Source organism: Nannospalax galili, unplaced genomic scaffold, assembly GCF_000622305.1.
Source record: "Nannospalax galili isolate Female #2095 unplaced genomic scaffold, S.galili_v1.0 scaffold569, whole genome shotgun sequence".
NCBI classification, from domain to species: Eukaryota; Metazoa; Chordata; class Mammalia; order Rodentia; family Spalacidae; genus Nannospalax; species Nannospalax galili.
In genome coordinates this window covers 526,661-542,965 of record NW_008360300.1, presented here as the reverse complement: position 1 = coordinate 542,965, position 16,305 = coordinate 526,661, and the positions used below count along the sequence as shown (strand labels likewise).

The 16,305-nt window shown below is 44.2% G+C and overlaps 1 protein-coding gene across 7 annotated transcripts in view; it reads left to right on the top strand.

Annotated features, from left to right (window-relative positions):
* The first annotated feature begins 269 nt into the window (after nt 1-269).
* The window catches only part of Ikbkb (inhibitor of nuclear factor kappa B kinase subunit beta), a 67,118-nt gene continuing 51,082 nt past the window's right edge, over nt 270-16,305 (top strand). For 5 of the 7 annotated variants that reach the window (XM_008824236.3, XM_008824234.3, XM_008824233.3 and 2 more), the window contains exons 1-2: nt 277-381; nt 641-760. In XM_008824236.3, coding sequence (XP_008822458.1) covers nt 656-760 — 105 coding nt within the window. In that variant the 5' untranslated portion in view covers nt 277-381; nt 641-655. Of the gene's footprint in view, nt 382-640; nt 761-16,305 lie in introns of all 7 variants that reach the window. The other 2 variants (XM_008824232.3, XM_008824235.3) reach the window with 1 other exon arrangement.

Sequence of the window (16,305 nt, the reverse complement as noted above, 5' to 3'; positions counted from 1 at the left end):
CCTGAGGGCTGTAGGTTGCACTCCCCAGGCTCCCGCACACTCCAGGGGCCAGCCTGGTCTACATAGTGAGTGACAGGATAGCTGGGGCTACAGGGAGACCCTGTCTCAAAAAGACCAAAAAAAAAAAATTGCACTTCCAGGCAAGACCTGGATTGGGTCTTCCATGGCTTTGAAATGAAAAGCAAGTTTCTGGTTTGGCTTATCACCAGGCTCCCGCACACTCCAGAGGGCGTCACGGCGTGGCCCCTTTAAGAGCGGTCACGTGCCCATGACGTCACGGCAGGAAGCATTTGAGGAAGTAGCTCTGGGCCGGCTGCGAGGGGATCCCGCGCTTTCATGTCCTTGGCTGGCGTTCCTGGCGGCCCGAGGCCCTGCAGGCAGGTGAGTCCGAGTGGGGCTGCTCGGCACCTGCGGGGCGTCGCTCGGTGCTGCCTCCTGGGCCGGGACGGGCTCCGGACGGGGAGGGGCAGCCCCGCCCCCACGGGCAGGCCCCGCCGGGTGCGTTTACTGAGTGAAGTCGGAATTCCAGCGTCGGTGGCCCACACCTTGAGGGGCGGCGCCATCCCCTGGTTCCTCCGGCTCCTTGAGCTTCCTTTTTGCTAATCACGACTTTTTGTCCTCTTCCCCTCCTTGCTTCTAGAGTTAGCCCATCAGTATGAGCTGGTCACCTTCCCTGCCAACCCAGACATGCGGGGCCTGGGAAATGAAAGAGCGGCTCGGGACAGGGGGATTTGGAAACGTCATCCGGTGGCACAATCGGGTAGGGGTTTGTCTGTCTGTCGGTTTGTTTGTTTTAGACAGGGTCTGCGTAGCCCTGGCTGGTCTGGAGCTCGCCATGTAGAGCAGGCTTCAAATTCAGAGATCCGCCTGCCTCTGCCCCTTGAGTGTTGGGATCGCAGGCGTGCGCCACCATGCCTGGCTTTCTAAACTGACTCATAAAACCCTGTTAACCTAGCCACTTATATAAAAAAAAAAGTAACTTGTCATTCTCAATTCCGTATTTAAATTATGTCTCTGCTAATATTAGACAGAAAAAATTTTAAAGGATGGGAGCACTAAAAACATTTTAAAGGGGTTGGAGAGATGGCTCATCGGTTAAGAGTACTGACTGCTCTTGCCGAGGACCCGGGTTCTAATACAAACACCCACAAAACTGCAGTCATTAGTAACCCCAGTTCCAGGGGTCCAATGCCCCTTTCTGACCTCTGCACGCATTGCACAACTCGCGTGCACTTATGTGTGGTGCAGGCATTACATTCCTATGTATAAAATAAAAATAAAATATTTAAAAACATTTTAAAGTGAATTTATTTCAAATATTTAAAATATTTGCTAATTCCAGTGTCTTATCAGTATTGTTTTAATAGTGTGCACCACAAAATACACTCTGTTAAGGATAATGGATGGAAACCCACAACTCATATATGTTGAGTGATTTGGACTGTTTTCTCTTTGGATTTGATTAGATTGTTGTTTTCAGTGCTTATGGGTCTGTCAGGAGTTTCTCATGTTAGAAGTGTCTGGTCTTCCAAATTTTTGCTGTTTGTACTGGTGATAGATACACTGAAATTCTCTGCAGAAATCTTTATGTATGAGCATTACTTTGCCCAAATTGGATAATACAGTCCATGATAATACTTAAGCAGGACCTGTCTCCTGCAACATTTCTATGGATCCATCCACCCTTCTGCTATGAACCACTTACATAGGAGACCTGCGTATCAGACATGGTGTGTGACCTTTTTCATAGATCTGGGAGAGTGCCCTATAGAAGCTTCATTTTATTCTGTTTTTTTAGGATTACAGATTTGGGCAGTGCCTAGAAAACATACACCAAAGTTAGAGACCAGTGTTCTGGGAGCCCTTACTAAGCAGCTATACTTAAGTTTTTGACCCCAAATTCAGACCCATCGAAGTTCTTGAAGAAGGCACCTGAGTTTTAGTTAAGGGTACTGAATACCTTTCTGAACCAGAGCACTTATTTGAACCAATGGGAATGGCAAACTGCTAGCCACTTCCTGGGAACAGAAAGGGTCATGAAGGCTGCTGGCCAGCCATTTCAAAGGGTCATTCCAGTCACCCTCCTGAGTTGCTTAGTTGGAAGAGGTTCTAATCTGGCCAGTTCTGAACTGATGGAAGAATACCTAAGGAGGCATGTCAGGGCTGCATCAGGGTTCTGCAGGTGGTAACATTTATACACCTAACTTGGAAGCAAGATTTCAACAAGCCCTATGTGTTAAGAGGGCCTCAAAAATATAAACAATGTTATTGGGGAATGTTGGTAAACATCTGCCTCCCAGCACTTAGGAGACTATGAGGTAGGAAGATTAGGAGTTTAGTTCCTGTCTTCCTGTCTCAAACAAGAAAATGAAGAAGCACCTGAAATTTCTTCTGAGTGCAAATACAGCCAGGAGCTTAGCACTGAAACTGAAGGATTTGATCATTCTGTAGCCTCACGAATATCTGGACTGGGCTGCTTCTAAACATCTCTCAGAGTTAGCTTAACTAGAGACAGTCTATGCTCCATATCTGTCATCTCTCAGCCTTAGAACCACCTGTTTCTGTTCTATGTACTTACAAAGCTGTATCAGATAGACTTTATTTCTGGCTTTGTAGATGTACGCCTGAAAGAGTGAGGGAAATGATCCATAATTACTACTTCCTAGTTTGCTGCTTTCAAACCCTTGTACTTTAACAGACTCCTCCTCCTGTCATTTGAAGTAGGGCCTGTCCATACCCTCCCTGTCAGCACTGTCTTCCTGCCACCGCCAGTAGGCTAGTCTGCTGAGTCCTTCCTTGGCTCAGCCTCTCTCTCTTATGGAGCCCTATGTGTAAATGCTGCCTGTTTCTCTAGGAGTAGCCCTAGGCGTTCTCCTCTCTGACTCCTTTGGGGACTGCTTCATTCTTCAGTGGGAATTTGTCCTTCCATTAAGATTCTTATTTCCAAGTGTTTGGCATGCTTCATGGGATACCTTTTTAACTTGTTATCATGTTCTTGGTTACTGATCAACCAGGACTGGGACAGCTTTTCCCCTGTAGCAAAGGTATACCAAATATTCATAATGGATGTAAGTGGATATTTCCTGTTATGGTAAGCATGAATTGAGAGGACCCAGTGCAATGAGACCTTATGCCACGGTGGGTCAATCAGGAGTCAAGGAAAGCTTGCTCCAAGGAAGTGACACATCCAAATGTGAGGACTCACTTGACTGGGATGAATACCAGAGAGCAGTGCTCAGGTATGCTACATGCAGTTTTGTTGGAGTAAACAGGGATCTTCCCCTGCCCCCTTTGGTTATCCAGGATAAGAAGTCTTTTTTTCCAAAGCTATCACATTCCTGTATTCCTTTCTTAGGGCCTGAGTGGGATAGTGAGTGTCAGGGCAAAGGTGTATGTCATCTGGGGCAATGGCTGTGAGCCACTGGGAATTAGCCACGCCAGCTGTGATTGGGGAGAGGCAGTCTGAGGTCAGGCCCTGTTGAGTCACCTCCGCAAGTCTTGTCGAGGCAGGAACTCACTTTATTGTGTCAGGCATTACCTTATATAATTTAAACAAAAAGTGGTGTGGAAAAGCGAAAGGCAAAGGTGTATGTCATCTGGGGCAATAGCTATGAGCCACTGGGAATTGGGCAAGCCAGCTGTGATTGGGGAGAGGCAGTCTCTGAGTCACCTCCACGAGGAAGTGACCGGCCAGAGACAGGTGGCCAAACTTTAGTCAGGCTCAGGAAGTTACAATAGGCCTCGTCATAAGTTATGCCACAGTTATGAGGGTCCCAGAGACCCAACATATTCCCCCTTTTACTTTTGTTTTAGCGGCGGAGAAACACAACCCCTGTCTTAGGTTGTCTCCCCTGTGGAGATCTTACCCATCACTGGGTGTTATGAATCTCATCCGCCAAGGTGCCTCTCCATGCCCTGTCTTAGGTTGCCTCTCCTCAGATACTGAAGTTGCCCGTCCTTGGGTAACCATGATTGTTTTTCATGGCCCCTGTCTTAGGTTCATCAGCCTGGGAGGGTCTTACCCATCATTGGCTACATGGAGGGCAGGGGATGGGCAATCGTATGAAGATGGCCAATCATGGGAGCTTGGCTCCTGACTAGCGAGCCTGTGATAATGCACCTCGACTTGATGTAATTTGAATGCCTGTATTCTCTGACGAACAAACCCCATGAACTTATTGAATATACAGTGTCCGAAAATAAGGAGAAGGAGAAGCGTAAGAAGGGGGCCGAGTAGAGGGAGGAGGTAGGGTAAAAAGCTATGTAAACCAGTCCAGAGTAGGTTTTCTTGAACCCCTTAAGAATTTCCTCTGGGGTCTCCTTGTAGGAGGCCAGAGAAAGCTGTGATAGGTAGAGAATGGGCGGGAGCAAGCCGCGCAGAAGGAGGAGGCACGAGCGGATGGATGAGGAATGATCCCGGATCTATTGGCATAAAAGCAGCACTTTTCAGGGCTTTCCATATCGGGCCTCTAGTCGCCTCGCTACAGCATTGGGGTCTCCAAATCCTTGATCGCTGGGTGGGATGGGAATCAGAAGTGTCAGGAGTAACAGCATCCACATCCTTTATTGTCCCTGAGGGAGAAACAGAAGAATCATCCTCAGGGGTGAAACACTCCCTGGATGGGTTATCATCATGATGTTGTCGGGGAAAATATTTAATATCCCTCGCCAGCACCCAGAGGGGTCTCTTTTCATTTTGAGGGAATACACACCAAAACCCTCTTCCCACTGTAAGATGTGGGTCTGGTCCTCTCCATGGTCCAGTGAGCGGGTCTCTCCATTTGACCAGAATGGAGCTGTAGCTGGTAGATAAGGACCAATGTTTTTGGAAGGGGGACAAACACTTGTCTTCTTTGGAAAAATTTAGAATATTTAAGGTAAATAAGGCCTTTTTTAGTTGATCATGTGGAGGCAGGGACTCCCCCTTTTGTTTTTGTAATTGGATTTTTAGGGTTTGATTGGCTCTCTCCACAATGGCTTGTCCCCTAGGGTTATAAGGAATGCCCGTGGAGTGTGAAATCTTCCACGTTTGAAGGAACTCTGAGAAGGGCTTGCTTATAAAGCATGGGCCATTATCTGTTTTAATTTGATCAGGTAGACCAAGGGTGGCGAAACATTGAAGCATATGGCTGATTGCGTGTTTGGCCTTTTCCCCGGGGTGTGCTGTCGCCCAGCAGGCACACGAGAAGGAATCAACTGACAGGAAGATATACTTAAGTTTTCCAAAAGGGGCATAGTGAGTGACATCAATCTGCCAGAGGTTGTTAGGCTGAAGGCCTCTAGGGTTGGTACCCGAATTTTGAAGAGGGGGGGACCTGAAGAAAAGGTTGGCAAAATTGACAGGTGCGTATAATTTTCTTTAGGTCTTTGATTGTCACATGGGGTAATTTTTGAGTCCTCTCCAGTTGACATGGGTCAGTTGGTGAAATTGGGTAGCCTCAGAGACTGTGTGACACTGATGTGAAGAGGCCAGTTGATCAGCTATTTTATTTCCTTCTGTCAGAAATCCAGGCAAATTTTGGTGGCCTCTAAGATGATAGAGGTATATTGGATTTACCCTAAGTTTAAGTAGAGCACGGGCCTGAATCATCAGAGGAGATATTGGGTTGGAGTCCAATCTAATATGAGCCTCCACTAGGTGGGGCAGTAAATTAACCACATATAAGCTGAAAATAGGTTGAAAGGCTCAGATATGGAGTCCAACAGCAAAGAGCTCTTTAAGTTGTGGCAATCCCTCAACCTGGCGGGAGACTGATTTAATGGGTACAGGAGTTTGTCCCTGTTTTAGGGGAGGATAGATGACCAAAGAGGCTCCCAGATGCCCTGCATCAGTAAACACAGGAATTCAGGATTGGGTTGAATAGGAATAGGGGGCTCCCACTCCAACCTTGAGAAGGAGCTCATCCACTTATAAGGGCCATAGTGGCAGTCAATTTTGCCAAAAATCCCTCCAGAGCCAGCACGATTCTCTCGTCATTTCTTTGAAGCCATGTAAAATCTGTCAATCTATAGGGGGTGATAATGGTATGAGGCTCAATGCCGAACAACCAGACTGCTGTGTCCCTACCCTTGATAATGCAATCAGCAATTTGGTTGACCATGGAATAAACTCGAGGAGTTCCACCCACAGATAAATGGATCCATTGTATGGGCTCACCCTCTTGTGCCAAGAGTGGTGCACAGTGTACTGCCAATGAAAAGATAAAGAGACATGGGGGCGTCAGGATCAAATCTTCTTAGAGTAGCCTCATTTATGGATTGTTGGATTTTAGCTAGAATTTGTAGGCACTGGGGTGGTAACTTTACCCTGGAGGTTAACTCAAGGCCTCACAAGAGGTCAAATAAGGGAACCAACTCCTCAGTGGTGATGGGTATCCAGGGTCTAAGCCAATTAATTTCCCCTAATAACTTTTGAAGTTGGGGCAGTTTATAAGTATCCTGAACGGAAAGCTGAGGCTTAGTGGGCAAAACAGCATCTATAGATAACATAGTGCCCAGTATCTTAAAAGGTGGAATGTTTTGAATTTTATTAGGGGCCACCTTAAAATTGTTTTCCTGAAGGATGGCAAGACAGTTGGAGGTTAGTTCATGGGGGCTGGAGGGGGGGCCTAGGATCAGGCTTTGGGCTTGGTGGCATCTCCTGGACCAGGTCAGCAGCCTTGGCCGGGGCCCCCACTGCTTTTGATTTTGGAGGGTGGGGAGGGAAGCAGCCTTTTAAGGCTGACACTGTGGGGAGCGCTCCCAGAGGAGGGATCTCCCCTTTTTCTACCTGGGCCCATCTGATCAACTTTTCAACTCTATCCCAAGTATCCCAATCAAAGAGATTGCTCTCCAGAAGCCAGGGTGCGATCTTTAGCAAGCATCCCCATGCCTGGAGGGCCTGGCTGTCTGAGAGGTCAAGGCCCCTGCTTTTGAGCAGGACCCTGAGGGAATCTAAAGAGGGGTCAGGCTTAGAATTGGACTTTCCCATAATTTATGGGGGTACTGATTGGCCCGTCAGTGAACTTCGTGATAGGCAGCTCCTCACACGGGGCACCAATCTGTCGGATCGCTCTCCGACAGGTATGGCACAGGGAGAGAGGCCAGGACCAGCCTATGTTCCTCTCTTAGGGGCTGAGCGGGATGGTGAGTGTCGGCGACTCAAAAACCACACCGAGTCGGGAGTCTTGTCGAGGCAGGAACTCACTTTATTGCGTCAGGCATTACCTTATATAGTTTAATCAAAAAGGGGTGTGGAAAAGGGAAGGGCAAAGGTGTACATCATCTGGGGCAATGACTGTGAGCCACTGGGAATTGGCCACGCCAGCTGTGATTGGGGAGAGGTCGGGCCCTGGTGAGTCACCTCCATGAGGAAGTGACCGGCCAGAGACAGGTCGCCAAACTTTAGTCAGGCTCAGGAAGTTACAATAGGCCTCGTCATAAGTTATGCCACAATTATGAGGGTCCCGGAGACCCAACACAGTTTGAAGGCAGAAGGTGGGGTTAGACTGTGTGGGAGCTCATGGACAGCTTAAGCCTAGGAAGTTTTCTTTTGGTTCATAAGTAGTTGGAGACAGCAAGTGTTGAAGGGAAGCTCATCCTGATTGTAAGGACAGATTGGAAGAGGCCAGGCAGTAAGTGATACACTGAAAAACCTTTGCCACCTATCTGGAAAACAGACAAAAAACCAACCAAACCAAAGCACCTTTATTCCTAGTTTCATGGGATAATATAATCCCACCATGGCTGAATTCAAGCCACTAGTTGTTGAACAGGCAGCTCTTAGCAAACTCCTAAATATTTAACATTGAACTTTCGTATTGGTCCCCAGTGATATAGGGAGATCAGTTATGAAGCATTTTGAGGAGTCCAGGTAGGAGACTAGCCTGATGGTAATGACAGTGAGGCGAAGGAGGCAGATTAAGAGATCTTCAAGGGTAAAATGGACAGGACTTGGGGTGTAATAGAAGGTGGAGGAGATCAGGATAGGGATGAGGTCAGGTGTTGACAGATAGTGATGCTGCTGATGAACATGCATCATCTGAGAAGCTCTCTACCATCTCCAAGAGCTGTTCCTTGGTGAAAGCCTGAGGGCTGCCTTGGGTGCCTAGGAGTATCCTTTAATCTGCATCTAAGATCAGAAGATGCAGCATGTATTCTTTTGGCTATACTTCTGTTCCAAGCTTCTTGAAGAATGCAACCAAGATATAGTAGTTGTGCTTAGTTAGCATCATGCATTTTCTTGTTGTTCCATGTGCTTTATGATGTCTATAATATAGCAAGAGAATGTTTGTAGCTATCTCAGGAGAAATTGTTTAAAAGAGCCTAAGTCAGAGACGTGATCCCTAAGAATCAGCCTCATCATTTATTGCAAACCTATTGAATGCCAGCATCAGGCTAGGTATCTTATATTCTGGTTTTACTTGTTTTGTTGTTTGTTTTGCCCAGCCCTGAGCTGTACACCCCAACCTTTTCTTTATTTACTTCCAGTGTTGACAATAACTCTAATTTCCATTTATAGCTGGGGAAGCAGAATCATAGAAAGTTAAGTGATAAAAGGGAAAGAGAGAGAGAGAGAGAGAGAGAGAGAGAGAGAGAGAGAGAGAGAGAAACACACTAATAAATAAGCTATATTGGAATATATCTCTATTTAAATTCCAACCATATACCTTCTTTAGTATGACTTCTCCTGGTCAGCCCCAAGATTGTTTTCTATCTCACACATTCCTAGACCCTGGAAGTTAGGGTTCCCCTGCAACTATAAGGCTAAGCTGAGTTGGTCACAGGTAGAAAGTTAGTTCTAGTCTTTATGCTCAGTTAGTCAAAGACATATTAGTTCACTATTTTCAGTTTTTAAGTTTGGAGATTGAAGGGCCATTTTCACATCTTCATTCTTCAATGTCAGTCTTCATTATAAAAGTTTATCCTGGGGCTGGAGAGATGGCTCAGCAGTTAAGAACACTGGTTGTTCTTGCAGAAGACCCGGGTTCGAATCCCAGGACCCATATGGTAGCTAACAGCTGTCCGTAACTCCAGTCCCAAGGGATCCAACAGCCTCTTCTGACCCCTGCAGGCACTGCATGACACGGGTACACTTACCTACATGCAGCCAGTACACACATACACATAAAAAAATAAAATTAAATAAATAAATAAATAAATAAAAATTTTTAAAAAGTTTATCCTGGCTTCTGGGTTGGGCTAGCTGACAACTGTGTTAGCTATAATATTTGTATTGGGAAAGAGACTACAGTTACACAGTGAGTAGCCTGACACGTTCCTTAAATCATAATGGATCTGATCATCTGTCATGTTGTTTATATGAACAGAGTGTGCCCCTTGCCCAAAGATATCATGCCTTAGTCTCCAGAATCTTTATAATGTGAGGTTGCATGGCAAAGGGAAATCAAGGATGCTTATCAACTGGCCTTCCAAAGGTGAATTATGTAGGTAAACCCAGTGTCATTACAAGGGTCCTGAACAGTGAAAAGGAGGCAGGAAAGTCAATGTCAGAGTGATACTAGGTGAGATAGATGCAACTGGCTATCTTTAAATGCAACTGGATTTAAGGACAGAGTAAAAGGCCATTAGCCAAAGAGTATGCCTGGGTTCTAGAACCTGCAAAAGGGCACAGATGATCCCCTATAAAGCCTCCAGAAGAGAACACAGCTCTGCTATCATCTTGATATTGACCAGGGAGACTCACTGCAGATTTCTGATGCTCAGAACTATGCAGATAAATTTGCCCTTTTTTAAGCACTAGGTTTATAGTTAATTTTTTACAACAGCAATAGGAAATACACTATTGTGCAAGTGGAAATTAGATGTGTGCAGATTCATCAGCCTTCTAGTTTGAAGACTCAATGTCGTTCTCAAGTCATAGCATCTTTCACTGAACTGTTGTTTCTGTTGCCTGTAGTTCTGTCATCTTCCAAGCATTTGGAAAATAATATTTCTTTTTTAGATTTTATTTATGTGTATGAGTGTTTTGCCCACATATATGGATGTATACCATGTATATGCAATATGCAATACCTGTGGAGACTAGAAGAGGGCCTCAGGTCCCTTGGAACTAGAGTTATAGACAGTTGGGAACCGCCATGTAAGTGCTGGGAACTGAAGGTGGGTCCTCTGCAAGAACAGCCAGTGACCTTAACCACTGACCCACCTCTCCAGCCCCACCTTATTTCTTTTTCATTCTTTTTATTTTTGTTTTTTTAAGACAGGGTCTTCCTTATAGCCCAGCTGGCCTGGAATTTGCTATGTAGACCAGGCTGGCCTCTATCTCATACAGATCTGTGTGCCTCTGCCTCCAAGTGCTTGGATTAAAGGTGTGTACCACCATGGCCCAACATCCCTGCCTTGTTTCTTTAAAAAAAAAAAGTTTAAAAATTTGTTATTTGACAATTTCATACTTGTATATAATACATTTTGATCATATTCACCCTCATTACCTCTTCTTACCCTCCTTTCCACTGATCCCTTCTTATCAACAAGTCCCCTTCCTACTTGATCTCGCTCTCTCTCTCTCTCTGTGTGTGTGTGTGTGTGTGTGTGTGTGTGTGTGTGTGTGTGTGTGTAGTCCATTGAGTTTATTAAGGTTGCTTGTATGAGCATGTGTGGGGAGGTAGAGACCGAGTAGTTTATAATGAACAAAAATTATTTTCTTGCAGTTCTGGAGAGTAGAAAGGTTAAGTTCAAAGAACTGATATCTGATGAGGGCTTTCCTGTTGCGCTCTCATGTGGTGGAGGGTGGAAGGACAAAGAGACTAGAGGAGACCAAGCTAACCCCCATAGCCACCCTGCCTTATGAACCTCTCAGCAGTCCCAACTCTTAATACTGTTACAAAGGCAATTAAATCTCAACATTCCAACCATAGCATACAGCATTAGTCAGAGCTACTGTTAGTGAAACTACCCTAAAACTAGGCAAAAAAAAAAAAAGTTAAAAATAGGGCTGGAGAGATGGCTCAGCAGTTAAGAACACTGGTTGTTCTTGCAGAAGACCCGGTTCGAATCTCAGCACCCACATGGCAGCTAACAACTGTCAGGAACTCCAGTTCCAGGGAATCCAGTGTCCTCTTCTGACCTCCGCGGGCATTGCACGACATGGGTACACTTACCTACATGCAGGCAATATACACATACACATAAAATAAAAAATTTTTTAAATGTATTTTTAAAAAATTAAAAAAATATATATTTGAATATGAACACTGATAGGAAATGAAACTTGAAGACCACATTCCAGTCAGTTTGAGAATAGGCAGGTAAATAGGGAAGCTTATGATGTAGAGGGTACAGAATTTTGTTAAATATTTTATTATTTTTATTTTATGTGTATGTACGTATTGCCTGCATGTATGTAGGTGCACTTGTGCCATGCAGTGCCTACGGAGGTCTGAAGAGGGTGTCAGATCCCCTGGAACTGGAGTTATGGACAGTTGGTTGCTGGGATTTGAACCTGGGTCCTCTGCAAGAACAGCCAGTGCTCTCAACCGCCGAACCATCTCTCCAACTCCGAGGGTGCAGAATTTTACAGGCTGTGGCAGAGTCTATACATTGATTAGAGAAATGCTTTCTGATACAATCTCCTTTGTATGCTTGAAAAGCATACATGAGCTTCTGAGGGTCAGCTGTATAACTGCACTGATCGATTCAGAAGCAATAAGGTGGATGATTTTTTAAGGAAATCAGTTCTTCAGAGAGACCCTCAGAATCCAGGCCAAAAATCAGGATTCTAACAGACCAAAAAAAACTGCTAGGAAAGAACATAGTTAACCACACATCCTGCAGGCTGGACTGAGTTGGATCTTGAGGTCACAGAAGTGGACATAGCATGAATGAATTGTAGGAAAAGTGAGAATGCTTGTCTGGAGAGTCTGTATGGCTCCACTTACACAAAATGTCCAGAACAGACAGCAAGTAGATTGCTGGCAGCTGAGGGCTGGAGATACCTCAGGGAAGGGTGGGGAGTGACTCCTAGCAGGTGTGTGGTTTCTGGTGGACAGGGCCTATGCTCTAGCTTTAGTTGGGATTTAGATTGCATATTTGAAGTATACAGAAACTACTGCTTTATGATTTTTCCATGGATTATGTACAATATAGATCATATGACTATAACTGTTAACCAGAAAACTAGGCATAGAGAGAGCTGCCTCTCAGAGAGCTTAAGCAGTAAACTTGAATTAAAAACAGCTTCTGAGAATGTTTTAGAGGTATTGTAATAGCTGTTCTCTGGCATTGGAGTGGCAATGACCACTCTTTCTGAGGCTTTCAATATTAAACATCAGTTTTAGGGTTGGTTTATTGATAGATAATTCAGTGGTCATCTTAGATAACTTCTGGTTGTATGTGGAGATTTTCATTGTTGCTTTTCTTACCAGGAGGCTCCTAAGTCCTTCAGTGATTTTTGGCTGTTCTGGTAAATACGATGTTGTGGTGCAATTGGGTAACCCTAAGGACAGCCAACTGGACACTGGGAAGTCTTACACAGTCCTCTCCTGTCATTTTAAGTCCTACTCAGTGCTTTATGAATTGTATACTTAACAGTATTTAGGATCCTTTTAATAAAATATGAAAGTGGTCTGTCAGGGCCTCTAGGACATCCTTTACAGGGGTCGACAGTATTATCTATTCTGATTCGAGTTGATTTTGAAGGACTTTAGAATTGTAGTTCTTTGCCTTTTATTTTTTTTAACTTAAAAAAATCTTTATTGAGAATTTCATATGTGCATATAAGGTGTTTTGATCAAATCCACGCCCGCTCCCTTCCAACACCCCCCATATCTCCCCATCACTTTTTTTCTGACAACTTCATGTTCTTTCTTTCTTTCTTTCTTTCAATGGGGCTTTTTGCTACTCTTAACATTCCCCTCCAAAGAGATAATCCTAAAATCTTTAAGGGTTAGATAAGAGCTCCCAAATACTTTAGACATTTTTGGCCTTTGGAACAGAGTATGTTGCTAAGAGGCCCAAGGACATTTTGATTTTTAGCCAAGAAACTGGCTACTTTTCTTTGGGGTCTTTTTACCCTAACTGCCTAGCCTACCCTACAATAACCTACCTCCTATTCTTATCACACCATCCTCTGAAGAGGTTACCGAAATTGCCGATAGGGAATCAAGACGCAGACCGCTCTGGCTTCTTCCATGCTGAACAGGGACGCAGGGTGAGGTGATTGGGGTACCCCTTCAGTGGGTCTATCTAAAAGACTCCCAAATTGCATAATTCTTATCTGTAGTTCTTTGCCTTTTATGTGTAGAAACTGAACTTGTTCTGAACAGAGAATAACCTACAATAGCTGTATTTCTGATTTTGAATGGGTGCATTTTTTAAGTCTATAGCTAACAATAGTAAAAGAACAAATGAGTGCAGCTAGGTGGCAAACACCATCAAATTAGGTGCTTACAGCCTCCATCGGAAACCCTTAGTGTTATTTATTTCTCCTTCTCCTTCTATTACTGAACCTCCTCTTCAGTTAAAGTCACTCCTGCCATTATTGTGTGACACTGTTCCTGAGGAGACCTGAATAAACATCTATTCACCCCAGATGGGGAGCCAGCGACACACTAAATTAAGGATGCCACCTATTAGAAAAAGGAAGGCGTTTGAAGTAAAGTAAGAGTCAGAGCCAGACCTGCAACAGGAAAGGAATGTGTTCCTCTACCCAAGAAACATAGTGAAGTCTGATAAGCTCTTCTGAGCAGAGCGGGTATCTTCAATGCATGGTGGAAGAGTCTGGACTTGTGTAGGAACTTTGCTGCACACAACTGCAAGAGTTAACTCCGTGCCAGGGTCTGGTGTCCTTAAAGATCTCTTTTCCCAAGGTTATTTTCTCAGGCAGGCAGTTTATCTATAGCACTAAAGGAGACAGGTGGGCTCCGTAACAGCCTCTCTCAGTCCAAGTTGATAAGACTTGAGCAAGGCCAGGCTGCCAATTTAGGGCCAGTTAGCCACTTTAAAGGATTTATGGTTATAGTGCTTTCCTAATTAGACCCATGGCTCTTCACACATTTTATCACCAATGTAGTAAACCAATGAGTTTATTGGAGTTACTCATAGGAGTATAGGTGAGGGGTTACTTACAGGAGCAGCAGTGACTCAAAGACAGATGCATCACCAAAAATCCACCCCAACATGGTGGACAGTTCATGAAAGCAGGGAACCTGGAGTGCGCTTCACAGCCTGCAGGCAGCTCAACAGGTTGGAGAGTGTCCTTTCCAGGTAGCGCAGTCGAGCCAAGCCTTTCCAAGCAGCTCAGCTTGTCTAAGAGTCTCTCACAGAGGGTCCTAGTGAACCTGGTCAGTTCCAGGGCCTACCTGGAGCTATTCAGTTGTTTACTTCCTAAGCTTAACAAGTTTCCCAATAGGATGCAATGCTCTACCTGCTCTGAGAGCATACTATTGAGGAAGATTTTTATCTCAGGAAACCACTGGACAATACCCATTTTTCCCATTTCCCCTTGGACACTACCTGTGTGCTACTATTCTTCTGTCTGGATCTTCTTCTCTTCCCCTTCCCACATGGTCCCTTTCTGCTTGCCTGGCTTTTGTGAGTACTTCAGGTTATATACTTATGTCTAAAGATTTGGAACTAGAATCTACAAATAAGAAAGATTATATGGCATTTGTCTTTCTGGGTCTTGCCTGGGTTACCTTACTCAGCATAATCTTTCCCAGTTCCATCATTTACCTGTACATTTCATGATTTTGTTTTTCTTTACAGCTTAACAGAATTCCATTTTGTGTGTGTGTGTGTGTGTGTGTGTGTGTGTGTGTGTGTGACATTTTCACTATCCATTCATCAGCTGAAAGCACACTGAGGTTTTCATTTCATTTCCTAGCTATTATAAAAAGAGTGGCCATGAACATGGCTGAGCCAGTATCTCTGTAGTAGGATATAGAGTCCTATGTGATAGAATGTGTGAATTAAGGAGAGTCAAAAGTCCAAAGTAAAGGAAGCCATACAAACGTAAACTCCTCAAACTGGCCAATTGGTCCTAAATTGATGGCCTGGCCTTGCTCAACCCTTATCACTCCCTGGATTGAGAAACTGTTTATGGAGCCACCCTGTCTCCTTTAGTGCCATGGATAACTCACTTGCCCTGCCTGAGAAAATAATCTTAGGAAGAAGAAGACCTTTAATCACCCCAAGGACATCAGAGCCTGGCACTAATAATGCCTGTGAGCTGCCGCTGTCTGGTAGCTTTCTTATAAAAACCTCAAAGTCTCTTCCCTGGGTTTCAGATGCCTGTTTCTGTGGATGGTGTCTTTGCTTTGCTGTGTTCTCTGAATAAAGAGGATATATTCCTTGCCTGTGGCAGGTCTGGCTCTGACTTATTTTTAAACTTTAAACTCCTTCCTTTTTCTTCTCTCTTAACTCTTAACACTTTGGGTATGTGCCAGGGAGTGGTACAGCTGGGTCATATGGTAATCTACTTTTAGCTTATTTGAGAATTCTCCACACTGATTTCCACCAGCAGTGAGTAAGGTTCCCTTTTCCGACATCTTCACCATCATTTGTCATCAGTTGTTTTCTTGATCTTAGGCATTCTGACTGGGGTAAGATAAAAATCTTAAAGAAGTTTTAATTTTCATTTCCCTAATTGCTAAGGATATTGAGCACATTTTAAGATATTTCTTAAGCCATTTTTATTTCTTCTTTTAAGAACTCTGTTTGGATTCAGATCCAGTTTTTTAATCAAGTTCTTTGTATAGTCTGTATATTAATCCTCTATTAAATGTATAGCTGGTAAAGAGTCTGTTTCACTCTGGGCTTCCTGTTAACTTGATTGATCATATCCTTTGCTATAAGAAGCTCTTTAATTTAATGAGGTCCCATTTGTTAATTGTTGGCCTTAATTCCTGTGCAAATGAAATCTAGTTTAGAAAGTCCTTGTAGAATATTATGTTTTCTTACAACAGTTTCAGTTGTTCAGGTTTCACATTGAGGTCTTGGATCCATTTGGGGTTGACTTTTGTGAAGGGTGACAGATATGGGCCTAATTTCATTCTTCTGTATGTGGAGATCCAGTTTTCCCAGCACCATTTGTTGAAGATCCTGTCTTATTGCCAGTGTGTATTTATTTTTATTTTATTAGTTTTTAGTTTTGTGTGTGTGTGTGTGTGTGTGTGTGTGTGTGTGTGTGTGTGTGAGGGTTTGTGCACAGGAGTGCTGTGCTGGATTTACAAGCCTCTGAGCTAGCTGTTCAACATGGGTGCTGTGAATTGAACTCAGATCCTCTGGAAGAGTAATACATGCTCTTTACTGAGCCATCTCTCCAGCTCCTCCAGTGTGCATTTTTGGTCAAATATCAGATGGCTG